General features: G+C 39.3%; 1 protein-coding gene across 2 annotated transcripts in view; it reads right to left on the reverse strand.

Annotated features, from left to right (window-relative positions):
- The window catches only part of Epha4 (EPH receptor A4), a 134,650-nt gene that overhangs the window by 73,191 nt on the left and 41,545 nt on the right, over positions 1-19,914 (reverse strand). For both annotated transcript variants that reach the window (XM_020166169.2, XM_074071831.1), the window contains exon 4: positions 2,966-3,121. In XM_020166169.2, the coding sequence (XP_020021758.2) occupies positions 2,966-3,121 (156 nt within the window). The remainder of the gene's footprint in view (positions 1-2,965; positions 3,122-19,914) is intronic.

Genomic DNA, 19,914 nt, shown 5'->3' on the forward strand with positions numbered 1-19,914 from the left:
ACCTTAACTGTGCAATGGAATTAATGGACCAACGTTTGCCTGTCCCTAAAGATTTCACAGTGCGATGTGGCCACCAATAGCAAGACAGGGAGCTGCATTCCCAGCCTTCTGTGGAGGTGTATGGGGAAGGAAATAGTCAGCTGGAGATAGAAGAGGAAGAGATCAAAACTTACTAGATCCCTAATATGTGCCAGACTTTCACAATATCTTTGCATAGATAATAAGAATCCATTCTCAGATAAGGAAATTAGGGTGTGGAGACAGTAAGCACATTCTCAATGTCACAAACCTGATTAGGGGTTGGAGCCAAGCCTCTCTGGCTGGCCAGTCTGTGAAGTTGCCATCATTACTGTTTTCTGGTCACTGAAATCCTGGGAACCATGTCAGGGGGAGGCAGTGACCTCTAGAGCAAGGAAGTGGAGGAGGAGTTCCAAGGAGCAAAAAAGAAAGGATCTCCCATTGCCTCGAACCTTGTGAAAACAATCTCAGAAAAAAATGCAAAAGTCACATGAATTTTGAAACTTTTAGTTCTATTTATATGCTAAAATCAGTATTATCTTCTCTCTTTTTTTTTTTCACCTGTATTCTCAGGATAAAGCTAATAATTTATTTCCCCAGAAGAATAAAATTCCAAGGGCTCCATTACTCCACGTATGACAAATGATCCAGGATCAGAGGCAGATGGGAAACCTTTGGAGGTGCCCTAAACTCCCAAGTAGCAAGGTGCAGTAGTTAAGTGATTGACTCATGGTTCCCTACAACGCTAGACAACAGGTCAGAATCATGAGACTGGAAAGCAACTGGGAGAAAGAGTCCGGTCATGCCATCAATGATGAATTTCATGACATTCATAGCACCATCAAACTTCAACCTGAAGAAAGCTCTCTGTATGGCCAGTAGGAGACTGTGTGATGCAAAAAAAAAGAGGGTTGGGGTGGGAGTACTTATCAAATGTCAGCCCAAAGTAGTTCCCCATGAATTTGCTATTGTGTCCTAAATTTCTGCCACTAGAGAGTTGTTGGCAGTGGGTGTGGACAGAGGCAGGGAGTTTGTTATTAACTAATCACACAAAATGTAACAGAATTTAAAAAATACTTCGATTGGGAAAGAAAAAGGTCAGAATTTGATCAGGTCAAAGAAAAATGGCCATCCAGAGAAAGTACTTAGTCTATACAGAAGAAATAGAAAAAGAAAGTAGCAAGGAAATCTTTCTTACTTATGGTCACACCGAAGGCTCCTTTCTATACTCATCTGTGAAGTTTATGCTTGACCTGGGAGAATGGGCAAGAGAACCTCCCAGAATCAGGAACTCCGAGTCTTCAGGTTGTAAAGCTGTGCTGCCAAGGTAGGGTATGAGCTGTGCCATGGTTTTGGACATCTCTGAGCCAGCAGTTCCCTTGTCTATAGAAGGAAGTTCCCTTTAAACCCAGTACTACGTGGACCAGGTGATAGGTTTACTGAAAGTGCCTCATACAGTACTACCTGGGTATAATTTTTTAATTCTCGTTATGACTATTAATAGAAGTGCCTCTTGTTATGGAAGCCAATCCTGAAATTACAGCAATTTCAACATGAGTTTGGGATGAATATGAAATCTCGCTCCTGATCCTTTTAAAGGAGGTACTTGATTATGCTGCTCACTGGCCTCACAGCAGATCTATATTCAGTGATGCTGGCTCCAGGCCAGCCAAGATGGAAGTTATAGTAGGTAAGGAGCAAAATAATAATAGTCACAGTAACAGTAAAAGTCAAACATATCAAGTAGCATTATTTAAGTATTTTATACAGCAAGTAAGTAACAGGGGGCACTGAACACCAACAGCCATCAAGGAAGGTTCCCTAGTCCAGGAATACAAAGTCCAAAGTGCTACAAAGTTCAATACTTCCTGAGCACAGACATGATACCATAAAGGGAAAGTTCCACAAGTGACCTCATGTCAAAACCCAGGCTCACTAAAAATGTGCCTAAGATACCTTTAGGCAATGTGTATAAGGTATATACTAAGTAAATGAACTTCAGGTATAGATTTGGGTCTCATCCCCAAGATATCTCATTGTATGTATGCAAATGTTTCCAAATCCAAAAATATCCTGTTCCCAAGCATTCTGGAAAAGGGCTACTCAGTTTCTACCATTATTAACTCCATTCTACAGATGGGGTAACTGAGCTGTGCAATCACTCAGCCACTAAACAGTGGACTGAGAAAAAAGCCCACAGTCTGTGGACAGTCAATGCATCATACCACTAGGCCACATACCTAATGCAGGCTCATCATTTCTGTCCTGGTCAAGGTCATAGCCATTGCAGGACCTGTGAAGCCCAGTGTGTACATGAAAGGACTGCAACACCTAGGAACTTTGTCCAAAGAAAGTGTGAGAAGCCATTTCTCTACTTCCCCTCCCACGTCGAGCTTGCCAGCCCCATTCATTCATTAGCCCAGCATTTATTAAGTACCTATCATTAAGGAAGCATTTATTAGGATCCAGGCCTAAGTGTTATGAATACAAAACTATGAGGAAAGAAGGAAGACATATGACAACTCAAGCAATGACCTCAGCGCACACTGAGCTGTCTCTTTTTACACTGAAACCACATTCCCAAACCCTGCCCTCTACCTGTTTCTCCCAGAGCTGCCAAGCTTCTCTGAGCCCTCCATGCAATGGTAAAGCCATTTATAAATTCCAATCTCAGCTCTAATTACGCTGTCAGACAACCCTGAACACTCAGTCTCTGCTCCACAAAGCAGTCTGCTGGCAGCTGTGCATTTTGAAGGCAACCAGAAATGGTGAAAAAGATCCTTTCTTTTCATCAGCATTTCCCCTGCTATGATGGAGGAGGATGCATGCTTGATCTAATTTGCCCCCTGCATGGCAATCCTGGGAGGAGACCAGGCAGTAAGTACCCTGCTAGGTAGTAATGAAAGCCATTGCCATCGAAGAAACAGGAGACAAGCAAATAACTTACGTGTGCAAGGCATAGATGCAGCGTCATTGTCAGCTCTGAAAAAGCCTCGGTCACAGGTGCAAGAGGTGGCTCCTTCCCAGACAGAGTAACTGTGGGGTGGACACTTGGCACAGGTGGCATCCGTGGAGAGAGCCTTGTAATATCCAATTTTGCAAGCTACAGGGAAGGAAAGAAGAAAAACAAACACATATAAACCACTGTGAACACAGCAAAACAAAATGTGAAGACATTTCCTTGATTCAGAAAAAAGGGAGAGAGGTTTCACTATGATCACCTGGCCTGAAATGCAGGCAAAGCAACCCAAAATATCAATTGATTACAGACACTCTTTAAGGGACATTAACATTGCTCGACAAGTGACAAAGAGCCCACTAGAAGACATTTGCTTGAAAGTTGTAGTATTAAGTACAAGCACCAGATGCCTGGTGCCCTATAAATACGTCTTAGTCAATCCTTATAGCAGCTCCTTTCCATAGCGCTATTATTATCTCTGCCTTAGAAACCAGGAACTCCAGCTTTGAGCAGGTAATTACTGGTCCAAGACCATGCATCTGGGAAGTGTCAGCAACCAGCTTGCTCCCCACGTGTTCTGCCCCCAAACCCTGGACTCTTAGCCACATGCTCTGGAATCTGAGAGCCTGGTCTTTAACCCATCAGTTGCGAGAGTGTCCAAATGCTAACAAATCATTGGCCAGTGATTACTTCCTAATTATAGTTATAGAGAGAACCACATCAAAAAAACCAACAAAAGCAATCGAGTATAAAAGGCATAGGTCATGATTTTAGCACCAAGCAATAAAAACTACTAACTGTAGATTCTGGAATATAATGTGCTATGACTTTTTTTTAAAGATAAGCAAGTATTTTGTATTCTTTTTCAAGTAAATAAAACCTCCTCCATTCCCTCCATTTCCCAGCACCCCTGCTCCACAGTCCACGCACCCTCCAAGAGGCTGGTACAGAGAACACAAGTCCTGCACCTGTGTTCTTTAGGCACCTGACACAATTTCCATGACCTAAGCTTTACAAACACCCCACTGACACTGAGGACTACTTTCACCAACATGGAAAATTCAATCACACTGGGAAACCTCATAATAAAAAATAATTAATAGGGCATTGCTATAGTCTTCATGATCACCTTCCAAATCTGTCCCAAACTGAAATAAAAATTGAGCAACAACATCAAGTATTAAACTCACAGAGGTAAGAGCATTAAAAATTCAGTTATGAATAACACCAGAGGCTAAAAAAAAAAAAAAAGTGACTTAACCACAATCTTCCCAGCACATTCACTAACAAATCTCTCCATTTATCATGCCCTTAGGAGGTATCCATATTATCAAAAACAGCTGGGAGAAAGAGCCATTGGAGATTTTCTATCAGCCTGACCACCAAAGAAATCAACCAGCTAGCTATCTGGCAGATGTTATTAAAAACTGAGACCCACAACCCTGCTCAGTTCTTTGTGGAGATATGACCACAAGGCCTCTGCTATCATGGTCCATGAAGCATCTGTGCAGCTCCCAGCTAAAGCCTGCTCCTTGCTCTTGTATATCCCGTTGGCCATTTTCTCCATCACACTCTCCTAATGGCAAACGGAAATGGAATTTAGCAGGAGCTCAGAAAGGCACATGGTTACTGGTTACTTCACTGTTATTAACTAAAGTTGTTTATAGAATTTCCTTTAACGAGCCAAAACTTTATGATGTGTGGAGCACCGACAATAAAAGCACTCAGAGATCAATCTCTCCCTTATTTGCTTTCGTCTTTCACTGGACCGAAGCATCTTAGAAAAACAAATTGCTCCAGTGACTGAGATTGATGGGCCTCAAGTTTATACACATCGCATAATTAGATAAGGTTCAACTTGCAAGGTGCTTTTTGGTCATGGGTAAGATGGCCCTAGGGCTTCCATTAAAATCAGAAACCCAGGTTTTGGCAGGAGAAAGCACTAGGGTCGAGCCTGGCCATCCCACGTCAAGCACAGAACCCTTGAACATGGACACAACCTCCCCGGGTCTCACTTGTCACTCACTGAGTCACAGTCGGCCCAAGCAACTTGAAGCAAGACATCGGGACTGTGAACATGACACAAATTATTTTTATATCTTTCAAGAAAATTCTACATGGTCCTTGGGTAATTCTTATGCACTTTTTGTGTCAAGCATCAAAATCTAAAATCTCATAGTGGGAGTGGAAGGTCAACACAGAAATTAGCTAACAGACTGATTAGTGCACACTTAAAGCTTGCAAGGAAAAAAAAAAGCCTTGCAATTTCCTAATCTTTTCTTTTATTCTTGGATTTTTTTTTTTTGCAGTACTGGGGTTTGAACTCAGGGCCTTACACTTGCTAGGCAGGTGTTCTATGACTTCAGCCACTTTACCAGCTCTCCTCAACTTTTATTTTTACAAGAGAACTTCTAGTCACAAGACTAAACTTAGAGCTCACAAAAATCATACTGGAAGATGCTTCTTCCCATTTGTTAAGGTTCAAAAGTTTAGTGTATTTATTATGTGAATTCAAGGAAAAGAATGAATTTGTAAGTCTACATTTTTTTTCCCTCAAAGCTGGTATTAACATGGTACTAAGAATAAATTACACGTGAATTCATTTGGGAAATACAGAGCTTTCTATCAATTTGGAAAATTGAAAGCTGCTGTTCTTTTAACATGTTGACTATTTTTACTCTTTTCTTCTTGCTTTTACAAGTGCAAGCAGAAAAAACAAAATTGTCATTGTGCTATTTTTGGCAGCCCTTGCTACCCTTAACACATTCTTTTGTCTTCAATACCATTTAAGACCATGTTATTAATATTTCAGGATTGTTAGAAAGGCTCTCTCAAAATACAGTAGTGGCTTTTCACACACACAGCCATTTTGTTGCCTACATTCAGAATGACCTACTAAATTGATGGTTCAGTACATTTCTTTGCTGTGAGTGGTTCACAGCCTTCCAGTATTTGGCACTTGAATGTGTAAATACATCCTGCATTTATTCCCCACTCGCCTGCTTCTTAAATTTTTCACTCTCTGTTTCATTCTAAACAAAATTCCTGTGGAAGATGCACTTGGTATTAAAAGGCATTGCCACGTGTTATTTTCTCCATAATTCTCTTTGGGTTGAGAGATATTTCTGAATGCTAATGACCTAAACAAGTCCATGGGCATCCCTCATGAAGCTTCTTTCTCTTGCCCTCTTCCCAATGAAGCTGTACCAGACAGGGAAGCAAGGTAGAGGCTCCTTACTTGGCCTTCTGATTATGCCATTCTGGGAAGATGGGTTTACCACACACAGCAAAGCAAATATTGCATTCAGTTCCTTTAGTGTTAGCTTAATTGCTTTTTTCTTCCCACATAAAATAAAGAAAGACAACAGAGGATGAGGAAGACATCTCTTCTTTCACAGCTCATCCACTAGCACAACAAGGTTGACTTTAAGAGAGCTCACCAAAGTGTCTATGCAAAATACTAAATTGTAACTACTATTGTTTAAGTACAAAAATGTTTTTAAAGCTAATGTGATACATTCTGGATTTTTTTGGTGTGTAGATGAAGGTACATGGGGGTGTAATAGCCAATTTAATGAGATGATTACACTTACTTTCTAAAAATAAAAGAAAAGCACTTGGGAGACAGAGGCAGGAGGATCCTGAGATCAATGACAACCTGGGTGACACAATGTGACCACCCCTCCATCTCAAAAAAAAATCCTATATGGCTGTTCAGTATTTTTCTTCTTTATATGAACTACAGAAAGATTGATAATACCTGGTTGTCCTCATGGTTCATTTTTAAACTAATTTACTTGTAAAAATAGTGAATAATAATTGTGATGATACATGTCAAGCACCTATTGAGTATTTATTGTGTTTACATGTATCATGTCCTTTAATTGCCATACTTAGCCATGAGCTTGGGGTACTTACACCATTCTCATTTTACAGAAGAAGGAACCCAGGGTTTTAAGTAACCTCCAAGGTTGAGTGGTGAAATCAGGCATCAAACTCCAGCACTTGTGTTCTTCTAAAAGTTTTTATGTACTGTACTTCAGGCAGGTCTCCAGCAAAAACATGTCTTGGATATAAGTGGGGCGTTGGAGAGGTAGGAAACTCTCAACTGCTGTTTGCTCCCAAGCCCATCCACACTGCCTTCTCCAGCCACAGTTTGTTAACCATGACCCAGGGGATGCACTGTCCATCAAAGCAACACTCACAACAGTCCGTGCTGAACACCTGAGATGTCCACATCTCGCCAACAGGGAGACCAGCTGAGCCCCCCCAAAAGGTAAAATAGCTCATTAATACTTTTATCCTGATTCCATATTGAATGCAGCAATATTTTGAATATACAATAAGTAAATTATATCATTAAATTTTATTCCAAATCATTTTTAAAAATGTTTTTCAGTGTGACCACTAAAAATCATAAAATCACTCATATAGCCTGAGTTAGTTATAATACTGGGGTTCAAACTCAGGGCCTCATGCTTGCTAGGCAGGTGCTCTCCCACTTGAGCCACTCCCCTACTCTATCAGCCTTTCTTTTGTGTTAGGTACTTCTGAGATAGGGTCTCTGGAACTATTTGCCAGGTCTGGCCTCAAACTGCAATCCTCCTGATCTAGGATTACAGGTGTGAGCCACCAGTGCCCAGCCTGGACAATGCCAATGTAGGCACTGGAGTATGGAGCCTTGTGTGTGCCACAGACACACACAAGACAGACACGTGCGTTCAGGATCAGCCACAGGAACTCTTGTAAATACAGGTGCCTCAAGACCAAGATCAGCCAGCTAGCCACTGTATAAGACAAAATTTGAGTTAAAGTACCCACTAATAGAGGGTTAAAAATTACCTTGCCAGGTAACAAATTTGATTTTTAATATGGAGTTCCCTGAAGGTCAAAATGTAAAGTCCAACAGTGATTCTCTAGGGGGAATTTGGGCCATTTATGCAAACTGATCCCCAGGGAATATTTGGCTTCAGGCAGCTTGAAGGTCTCTTACTACATGGGTATTAGGCATGCATTTCCAAATAGGTTCAATGGGAAACTCTGCCTTTTGTGTACTGGAACATCATACATTCAATATGCTTTGTTTTAGAAATATCAGAGTCCTTAATGGCTCTATAACAAATTAGTTCTCCAATTAATTGTTCACTTGTGAGACTATTTATTGTATTAATAATGTAATAATAAATGTTGGGAAAAGACAGTTATCTGGCAAAGACGGTTGTGGCTGTAAAGGTTTTATAAAAATGTGCGACCCCCAGGGGTGTGTGGGAGAAGCTGTGAACATTAACCAGCGGGTTCTCCATAGTATAGATGGGAAACTAAGGCGAACAGTTAAGGATTAGGCCAAGACAGGTTGGTTTTCTAGCCTAGGCAACGTGACTTGAAGCAGTTTACTATAGGCCTCTCCTGTTCGTCTCAAACCTACTGCGTGAAGATGGACAATTGTTACAGAAAAGGGAGGGCTCTGGTTTTGAACTCATCTGATTCTATTCAAGCACCTCCACATCGTCCAGATCATCCGTATTCCAACAGCTGGTTTACTGCTATGTATTGAGAGCAATTGAAAGCTGGATTGTTGAAACTTTTCTGTAACGTGTCAGAAAGTAAATAATTTAAGCTATGCAGGCAACAGCAAGACCGAGGATATTATTGAGGTAGTTATGTAACAAAATAGAAACAAATTCCTACATTCTTTTTCTAATAATGGAATTCAAAATATAATAGTAATAATTAATTACTTCTTGCATTACTGATTTACTAATGAGGAGAATGGAATTCTTTATCAGGGACATAACATTTAATTTAGTTGGTGTTCAGAGAAAGTGCTCCCCATTACTGAATCAATTGTAAATGTCATCTATAAAAAACATTATTGGCTCTCAAATCATACAAAAACTGGTGGCAGGCCAGATTGTGCTCAGGGGGCCATGCTTTGCCAACTACTGATCTAGACAGACATTTTATTCCGAAAATGAATTCTGCCTTGCCCACAGTTCCCTTCTAGGGCATACTAGGTTGGAGTGTGCAATCACATGGCCCCTGATCTCAGTAACTCTGGAGTGCCAAACTGAGTTTTGAATAACTAAGTTGAATATGGAGCACCCTCTTACCATCACTACCAAAAGAGAACTTCCCACCAACCCTCTTACTAAAAAACTAATTTGATTCAATCCTGTTTATTGTAAGTAAAACCACTTTTACATTGTTTTTTTTTTCTTGATTAAATGATATATCCTGATTTGAGAGGTGAATATCCCTACCCTGTTTTGGGTGGTAATTTCTTTAAGGCACTTCAGAATTCTGCAAGTATACATCCTGATTAATTGGATAGCCAAAAAATAAAAAACAAATGAAGCTTACCAAACTAGTGCTATCTCAACTGAAATTGTCACCATTGTTTTTAGAGACTGTCTTCCCCATCTGTGAGATGGCACAATTAACTCTTGTTTATTTGACTTCACACACTTCTGTTTTTCCTTGAGAGTTAAGTTCAGGATGGTAAAACCTAATGGTTTTAAAAACTTACTAAAGAAATTCATTATTTTGAGATGTTTGGTATACTCTGGAGAAAACAGCAATTTAGTTTTATGCCATTCATAGGAAGTGTCACTCTCTCTAGTAAAAATTTGGGTAGTTTATTGAGTTGTTTTGAAGGCTCTAACTTGATGGAACTCTCTCTCTCACTACTACTACTACTAGAGTTTGAATTCGGGGGCTCGAGTTTGCTAAGCAGCTCTACCACTTGAGCCACTCCACCAGTCCTTGATGCAGGTCTTTAGTATCTACTGGACATTATTTTAGAATGGCTTTCAGGAGATGGCAAAGATATAGAGTCAGATAAAATTTAAATAGTCCATTTTGGTTACCTTAATCAAGTTTATAAGGTCGTATTCCAGATACCCATTTAAAAAGATTAAGCTATTTAGGATAAAGATATTTTATAATCAACATCTATATATCTAACAATCCAACTCACCATCTAACTTCTTTTTAAACTGCATTATAATTTATACCAAGGGCAACAGTGACATGAAGAGAGAGTCAGAGATGTGACTTGAACAAATTATTTAACTATCTTGTCTTCAATATTCTCATCTGCAAGGCTGTGTGATGTTTATTAGTAAGATTAGGTACTCACTCAAAGGATCACCTGTTATTACTTCTTGTTACTTCTAGTGTAATTGGCTGCATGAGAGAAAGGTGGGGCTAATTCATGTATTTATAATTTTTTAAATATTGTATTTTTAAATAAGACTGAATACAATTTCTAAAGCACTATGGGAAAAGTTATCCATTACGGTAATAACAAGAGGCAGGAAAAAAATCAGACTGAATTCTAGCTCATATAATCTACAGCTTATTTAGGAGTCATAGGCAAAATAAGTATCAGGCAAAAATTAATTTTTATAAAAACAATGTGAACACATTTTTTTGAGTGAAATAAATAATCAGATCGGGTTTCTTCTTTCTACCAATAGCTTACAATGCAAACCTCCTCCAGCAAACCACAGTTCTATTTTCTCCCCTCCATCTCCTTCCATTATTACTCCTCTTACCTTAGAGCTAGCTTTCATGAAAACAGACAAGGGGGGAAAATGACAGAAAAAAAAACTATGCTGAAAATTGCCTTGCTCTTTCACGAGCAGAATGCAGTATAATCCCATAAATAGGTGGGTAATTCTAAAATGTCAGATGTAGATGGCTTTCACAGAAGACGCAGTAAATCCTCCAGAAGGAAATTCACAGAAAGCTTGCTAAATTTAAATTAACTCCATAAAAATTACTGAACACAAACAAAAGAGAATGCAGTAGAGATAACTTATTGTTTCCCCGTCTTGACCATCTAATTCTTTCAGGAGCTATTTCTCTTTAGCCAGTTCGCAAGAAGGGAGCTGGAACAGAATTTCAACTGAACACTCAAGAGAAGAAAATTAATTATCAGCACAGTTGCAAGACCTAGTTCCATTGTCAGAAACTCAGCTTAAAAGCAGCTCTGCTCTGTGCATGTGTAAAAGTGATGGGACAGAAGATACCTGGCTCTTATCTCTGTAGCTCCCATCTTTGGCTGATAAATCTGGGGCCCCTGCTCATCAGGGCTTCATACAAAGAAATGAGGCTTCAACATTTGCATGGAAAGGGCTGGTTGGACAAGCGAAAATCCTTGGTATTTTTCAAAGACATAATGCATTCTGTTCTAAAGACCAGAAGTTGCTACCAGGTGACCTGCTTTCTCTAAGGACAGAGATACAGTGAATTTGTAATAAATCACAGCAGGGCATTGTTAGAAGCAAATGGATAAAATACTTCAATTTGATAAGAGGTGATAATTTCAAAACAGAAGGCAGTGAAGGCAACCTATATAACAAGAAATTTTTTTAAAGCACAATTTTACTAAATAAAGATCCCTTATTCCTACTCTAATCCTGTTTCAATTCTTCCACTAGAGACATTGAAAATTTGCTATATAAAAAGACAAATCATGGATCTCAATATTGCCATGAAGACAGTCTATAAACTTTGAGTATTTTTCACTCTTTCTTCATGTGAATTTTTGGTAAATTTCGTAACATTGATTATGACTTTGTTTGGTAAACTCTGAGATAAAAAACATCAATTTGATTTTCCAACTTAATCATCATATTGATGTTCTAAATTTGAGTAGAATAAGAAATTAATTGAATTATTATAATAATTTCAAGATCATGAAAAAGATGGAAACATGTTTGCCTAATGTGCTGAAATTTAAAAAAATCACAAATGACCACAATGTAAACAAAAATCAAGAAAACCAAGTATTTTATGATAAGCTAAATACAGAAGATGTTAAATCATGTTTTAAAAAACAAATATCTGCCTTGAATTTAAATATTAAATTGCTGAAAATACTTTTGAAAGATTTAACCAAGTGCTGCCATATAAACTATCAATCCTTGCCCTGATAGCACATCAGTCATAGCCCTGGGATGCAAATCAGGAGCCATTAATACAGAACTTGATTCCCCAAGACATTTCACAGAGCATCAGGCTTTCTGATGAGTCACTATTGTATTCTTCACTCTTTGATATTTAGGGTCCATAAAGACTAGTGGCTCATTACAGATCCACTGGTGACAAGTAACAGGCCAGAAATCTACAGAGAAGAAGCAGCTGTTCTTTTCTTCTTTCCCTCCTCACCCCTCCCCCTGCATTTAATCCCTGGCTTTATGTGGATTCACATCATTATGTAAAATTTTATCCATTGCTAGATATGTATATTTAATAATTTCTCAAACCATTTATGTATTAGCAAATATTTATTAAACCTTTGCATAGTGATAGCAATAGTGCAATGAAAGTGACTTTCTTGAGCACATGGTAAGAACTGAGAGGCTGAGACCACTGAACTGTTGGCTCCAGAGGAGATCACAGCTCATTCATATCTAAATGGGATACTACCTGGCAGAGGGGCCTCCAGACTTTTATGCAGACTCTTCCTGCACCTCTAACCCAGGGAATGGGCTGCAGAAGGAACTGAGTAGAAAAACCAGTGGAAATAACTGGCAACCCCTGAATATTACATTGAGAAAAAAAAGCTTAGCCAGGAAGGCACTTCCATCCAGCCAAAATAATAGATTGTCCATGAAATCCAGGCAGTGGGCATTGAAGGTGTTTACCAAACTGACTTAGTCAAAAAAACTTCTTTTTGTGGAAAATCCAGACCAGTGGAAGACAAAAATCACTTTTTTTTTAATGTATACTCTGCACTTATTCAGTTTATCTATTTACTTAAAAATAAAGGCTGCAAAAGACTGGGAAAGAATGAAATATGTTCTGAAGAAAGCACCAGACCAAGAGAAACATGTGTTAAATAATTATTTGATTAACTCCAGCAGCGTTGATCGTCATTGTCACCCAAATGATTTTCTAGCCTGAGTTGTCAGGAATCATGATTTATGTCTCTGAAATAGCTGGAGTAATAACTGCTCAGTGTGCCTCTTCCTTTTTGTTATGTTGATGGGGTCTGAGGATCACAGAAGAAAAAGGAGCTTTAAAAGAGCTGGATCCCCAAATGTTATTAGCAATGCTTTCAGATTCTTTGTTGAGGTTTTTGGTCATGAGTCTTGTCACCATTTGCTTTTCAAATGAGAATTTTTTGAAAGAGAATTTTGAAGATTCTGAGTCTACACAGTTTTTTTTTTAAAAAGTGATTTATGTTTAACAGATATGATTAGGCTAAACATCTGTTTTTGGTATTGTGTATACTGGATTAAAGATTTTATATAACCACCAGCCAACATTTACTATTATATGTGTTGGACTGTACTAACATTGCTGATGTCTCAGGAGAACAAAATAAAAATTCTCCAGGAGCTCCCTGAAGAGACCTAGCCTAGACCAAGTGAAATTTATGGGGAATTTGCACTGTTTTCAGTGTGGCACAGTCAGTCCAAGGGATCTTAGCAAAGACACTGGAAAGATCTTACATTGATGATCTTGCTAGTATACAAAAATCAATAATACCACTAACTCAGTTACAACCTTGCAAGCTGGGGGACTTGAAAATTTTTTATTAATTACATTCTGAACGCTTCAGCTTAAGGGATCATCATCCTAACAAATCCCTTTACATTGCTAGCAGAATATGCAGTGTGACAACAGAGAGCTCATTTACTCCCACAGTGACAAGGATGACCTGACAATTTGTCAGAGTTTACCTGGTCCTGTAGAAAACAGGACCACATGCACAAAAGAGCGGCAGGAGAGCTGTGCGCTTAGACCTGAACTACACGAGGACAATTGTCTTGTTCCAGCTTTATCCCCTCTGGTGTCTAGATGCTCCTTACTGTACAGCAGGTGGGGTTGGTCTCACCTTCAGGGGCTCTGGGAGGTTCTGCAGAAAATGCTTTGGCAGCTTGGGCATGGTCTGTCATCAGTTTGAATTCATGACAAAGGGCAAGATGCCAAAAGTGCTTGCAGGTGTATTCTTCGTCCCTTTCAAGTGCATCTGATTTGCCCTGATGTCTTAAAAGCATGTTTATCTTTCATTGGGAAGGATTATCAGTTAGCTCAGTAAATCTTTTCCAGGTATAAATTGTAAATCACAAACAGGTATGCAAGGGAAATATTAAGTTACAGTGCTCATTCATGTATTCATATCTCATCCCAAATATTAAACAAGAGCAACTGGGATGAAAACAGATACTAATAATAACAAAAATAAGACTATGATGCTGACATGTTACCCAAGTGGTAAGTCACGAAGGAATAAATGGAGGACAACTACTCTTTGTAAAATATGAATGGACTAGAAGACAGAAGTGATCCATTTACAGAAAACTGTTGAACAAATCAGGGTTATTATCAAACCCAAAATCACTGCATATCACTAACAACCTACAACCATCTCAGATGTACAAAAATCTTTACTCATCCAAAACAGATTAGACCAATCTTCCAAAATGAGTATAAATGTCATGAAAAGCTGAAAATTTTTTCTAAGATCCTATTCACCCAATGTTGCTGCAACCTTCCTGTACACCACAAAGTTGCCATCAAAAGTAGATCATTTTTGTGTCCAGAAAACTAAGACCATAAGAAGGACTGCATTTTACTTATTATAATAGGATTTTTTTCCCATAGCCCAGAGGCAGAATCATTCTGAGAGAGGCTCAGATTTGAAGGAGAAAAAAATGGTGAAATCATAAATCCTTCTCCCAGATAAAAAATTAGCTTTAGCAATTTTGGCAGATGAATGATCTTCTCCATGAACACCATGAAACTGTTCTCCCCAAGGCTACATCAAGGTTCCACTTGTCAGGTCAAAACCACAACCAAGAATCCATTGCATAGATAAGTGGAAAAGGAGGAAGTAAACACTGGATATGTAAGGATAGGGATGGAAGAATCCAGGCTCTTTGGGGACTCTGTTTCTAGTCTTGGCATTTATCAATGTTAAGCCTGTAGCCTCAGTTTCTTCTGAGGGCTAGAGGAAAACTAAATAATTTTAACTATCTCTTTAAAGCTTAAATTCTAAGTCCATACTGTTGTTATGATCTAACAAACTCAAGGATTCTGAGATAATCTAAGATGCTTTAATAAATGCTGAAGCGATTAACAATTTATTCAGATTATTCATGGGTTAGCATATGTGCTCATCTACAGAACTCAGGGTCTGAACTTGGCTACTTCCCAGTCTTGGGAAGTACAAGGAACCAAGTTATGGGCTCACCTACACATTTTTTTCCTGATAAAGTCATCCCTTCTAACTCTTTATTAAACTTTCTCCTACCGTCTTAGTGGACATTCCTAAGAGACCCTATACTTTTTATTTTTGCCACACACCAAGTCAGAAAAGAGAATGAGGGAAGAATTACCTTTTCTCTCTGGCATCAAGGAATGTGACTCCATGTGTGTTGTCCAGAACTTGTGCATGTTTGACAGGGAGAAGGGATGACTGAAAAGATCTTTGCTTTCACTGGCACACATTCTAGAGGTAGGGGTAGAAGTTACCACAAGAATAAATTGGGATGTGAAAGAGAACAAGAGTGGGGTTGGGAAGGCATTGGGACTCAGGCCAAGAAAGGACCACCAAATGAGACAATCTCATGAGAGGCATTCAAGGAGAAAGAGAAAGGTGCAAAGACCCTGCGGTGAGCATGTGAGAGGGTCAGAAAAAAGATGCCTGTTGTTGGAGAATGCTTCAAAAGGAACGCAAAGACTGGGTCACAAGAGGCCAAACTGGTTCACACTGAAGGCCCTTAACTCAGTGAGGAGATTCAGTTCCAGCCTCAGCATGGCAATGGGATCTGCTAGGACTTTCAAAAGATCCCACTGGCTCCTGGTGGAACATTACCCACTGGAAGTACTACTGGAAGCGGAGTGTGTATTGAGAGGTCATTGAGGTAACCAAGACAGAGATCATGGTCAACTGGACCAGGGGAGAGGGGTTGAAGCTAGAAGTCAGATTTCAAATAAACGACATAGGGACTAACTTTGCTCTACATCACAAACAGGAGATGTTCCTTTAAATGGAGTTGAGATTCCAAACAAGTGACATAAGAAACAAATTCTGCTTTTCCCCTTGGCTCTATCCTCCAAAATGAGTCATGTCTAGATCTACTTGCTTAGACCCAGCATTACTTCCACAGCTAATTAGACTCAAGAATGCCTGCTGCATATTAGGACAACAGCCTTCAGAAGACTGGTCACCAGGCCCTAGTTCTGACTACTTAAGGAAGGCTATACCATGACAGCAGCTGCATGACAACATTCACTAACTCCTGGAGCCACAAAGGCCCAGATTCCTGAGAGTGATTCAAACCTGAAGTAGGTGTAGCAGATGAGAATTTGTCCATAGCACACAAGCAAAGGATGAGTTATTAAGCTTTCAGAGTGACATTAGGTAGCTGTTGGTGTGGGCAGTGCTGTGCTGTTTCAGGTGACACCTTCCATTTCCTCATTCCTCACTGAGCTGAATTAACGTAACTTGCAGGCAGCAGGTTGCTAGCTGGTTTCAAGAAAACTGAGAAATTGACTGGATCAATTCAGATCTAGCTTGGTTTAGGGCTTTCCTTTCTGAACAGATTGTACTTGCAGTTAGAGAGCTCAGTTCTTACCCTTCAGCTCAAAATGGTCCTATCTCAAGACTGCAAGAAATTAAGACCCTCCCCAGATAAATGCCTGTGATCACAGGGAGTCTTTTTTTTTTTTGGATCCACTCTTAAATCTTTTATTTTTATTTATTTATTTATTTATTTATTTGAGACCAGCTATACAGCCCCGCTGGCCTTGACCTTGAAATCCTCCTGCCTCAGCTTCCCAAGTGTAAGGATAACAGGCATCCAGCCAGACCCCACTCTTTATTCCTCCTTCTGCACAACTGTAACTCAATAAAGCAGTGTTTCTGATTTATTGTGTGTCTACCTCCTGGCTTAACAGAAGAAGATACACCTATGCTGTCCGCTATTGCAGCTCTAGCTTTTCATACAGTGTCTTGCAGTGGGAGCTGCAAGGGATGGAACAGAATGAAAGGATGAATGAATGATGACAGACATGCATCTAAATGTGGATGGCTATCCCTAGAAGTCCAAACACAAAAGGAACTTGAACCACCCTCTACTAGGAATCAAGCTGTATCAAGATTATTTCAGGTTTACTTTCCTGTTTCTGCTACTGTTAGGACTTAAGATTTCCCTCTAAACAGCCTCTCACCATGACCAGCTCTGCTGAGAGGAGCCAAAGGGAAACAGGTCAGTTCCAATCCAGGCAAGCAAGAAGATCTGCTGGTAGTACTGAAGGCTGGCAAGAGCAGAGGAAGCAGAATTTTCATGTTCTCTTGGTGGGAGCACTTGTCACCCAGGAGAGTAGGGAACCTGTTACTCTGATCACCCAGGAGGAAATGAATCCAGAGAGCACAGTAGTTAAAATATTTAGATATGAATAATTTTCCGAGGAAAGATAGCAGTAAATGTTGGAAGGGGTGGTGTAGGTGGTGGAAGAAATAAGTCATATCAAAAGCAGCCTTGGGAGCTCAGGCAGATAGGATGAGAGATAAGGCCCTGGCTGAGTTAGTCACACCCTCCCACGTACAATTCACTTGGCAAAGACTCCTTTACTAACAAAGCAGGCTCTGGTTTTAAGAAAAAAAGAAGTACAGTGTAACAGCTAGGGTGCCTATAATAGTAGTTTTAAACAATTTTTAAAAATCAACCAAGGGGTAATGGTGTAACAAAAATACAATCCATAGGAGATCTGAGAAGTACCATGGTCCCATGGCCACAGAGGAAGCCCAGGTGTCCTCACTGTAGTTTAGATGAAGCACAGGTTCTGAAAAGGGGTCACCAGAGTTGACACTCAGAGACACCAGAGTTGCCGTGACTCCCAATATACTGTGGAGCAGAAAACAGATGGTGATTTCAAAGCAACAATCAAAGGAAAGGAGAGGAGAGAGCTGAGGAAAAAGGGACCATTAACAGTGAGATGTGCCATGTCCTTCCCTTAAGGTCCTCAGAACAACCTAAGCAGGACTTCTGCTCTAAGAAGTCAATCCTACAACTAACTATACCCTGAAAAGGGAGCCCCTTTAGCAATTCAAATGTAAGGCACAAACATTTTCAACTTACAGTCCAAATAAAAAAAAAAACAGTTCACCTCCAACTCAACCTACAGAGACCCAGCCAGACACTTCCATCTCTTTGGACCAAGATATTTCCTTCCATAGTTGCTCAATTTCTTTCCTTTCCTCTTTTGCTTCCTTTCTCTCTTCCTTTATTATCCTTTACCTAAATTTAAGGTTTATTTTTAAATACAAATTTTGTATAATAAAATACGATGTTCTTATGATCCCCATCCATTTGTATACCTCACAACTCAAATTGAAGAGTAGAGAAAACCAAAGGCTCTTTAGCTCCAAATTGTCCTTCAAATACCCAACACTTTAGTCAAAAGCAGACTGCAGACCATTTGTTCTCACTTGGATTGGTCTTCACACATTCCCAATCACTGAGGACTAATGAACTCTTAACCCCTCTCTAAAGCCAAAAGTCAGCCATCACCTCATCTGTCAAGCATTACTACATTCAGTAAAATGCAAATTTAATTTTGTATATACAGAACTTCTGCCTTAATGTTTACTTGAACACATAGTAATTTTCTTTATTATCCATCAACTGGTAGACCCAGAGAATAAGATTAATTCCCTTCATGTCTCTTTCTCTCTTTTTCTCTAACACACACACACACACACACACACACACACACACACACACACACACTCCTATTATTTTATTTTGAATCCAACAGATCTATCTTTAGGAAGTGAAATGTTTAGGGATTTTTTTATTTTAATTTTTTTTTGTTTTAAGACAAGGTCGTGTTATGTAGGCCAAAGTAGCCTCAAACTTGTGATCCTCCACTTCCCAGAGTGCTGGGATTACAAGTAGATACTACCACACCAGGCTCCTCAAATCTTATTTTGAAAACTTCATGTAATCTCTGATTATTTTTTCCTTTTACATTGGTGGCTCTGAACATATGAAAGAAAGCCATCAATCATTCTTGAAATTTGTGTTTTATAATATGACATTATAACATTTTGATGAAGCCCCCTGACAGTTCCACTTTTAGCATGTATTCTTTGAAAAATATACCATGACAAGTCTACTATACATTCAATATTTCTTTAAAATATACTTGCATTTTATTAACCTTCTTAACATCTGTATCCACTTGAAATTTCCTATGGTTCATATTTTATTACATCCAACACTGTTTCATAGTTACTGTTTGATAGTTTCTTTTTAAAAAAATGTTTAAAACTACCATTGAAAAACAAGGAAGATTGTGAAATTCTTATTATTTTATGCACAGTAATGCTTGATCCATAGTAATTCCTTCCCTCTTGTCAACCCTTCAGACTCTTACCTACCTACTACTGCGACTACCTCCAGTGGGGTAGCTGCTATTGCCTGGCCTGCAAGGATAGGGAGAAAGCACTTTCCCAAGGCCCTGGCAATAGGAGGATCTCCCTTCTGGATATTAGACATCAGGATATTAGAAAAAACAAACAAACAAACAAAAAATGGAACTGAAACTTCCCCAGGATTTCCAGACCAAATGCCAGACTATAGAGGTACTCTAACCACATCAGGGAATGGAAGAAGGGGAGTCATAGGAAGATGGGCACGAGGTCAGTTACAGTCTCATGAGATGTTTGAGTTGAAGATGTTTGTGACAAAACTGAGGATACAGATCTAGAGGTCAGTACTACCACAAATAGTGAAAAAAAATCCACAAAAAGCACTGGAGCCACAGAACTGCATACTGTAGATTCAGAAAAAAATTCAGAAGAGCCATAAAATATTCTATTTCACAGGCAGTTGGAGAAAAGGGGATGAAAAGTCACAAAATACAAAGGACAGAGGGAACTAGAGTTTTCTGAGCACGACCAGAGAGGCCGA

Source organism: Castor canadensis, chromosome 4 (genome assembly GCF_047511655.1).
Source record: "Castor canadensis chromosome 4, mCasCan1.hap1v2, whole genome shotgun sequence".
Classification (NCBI taxonomy): domain Eukaryota; kingdom Metazoa; phylum Chordata; class Mammalia; order Rodentia; family Castoridae; genus Castor; species Castor canadensis.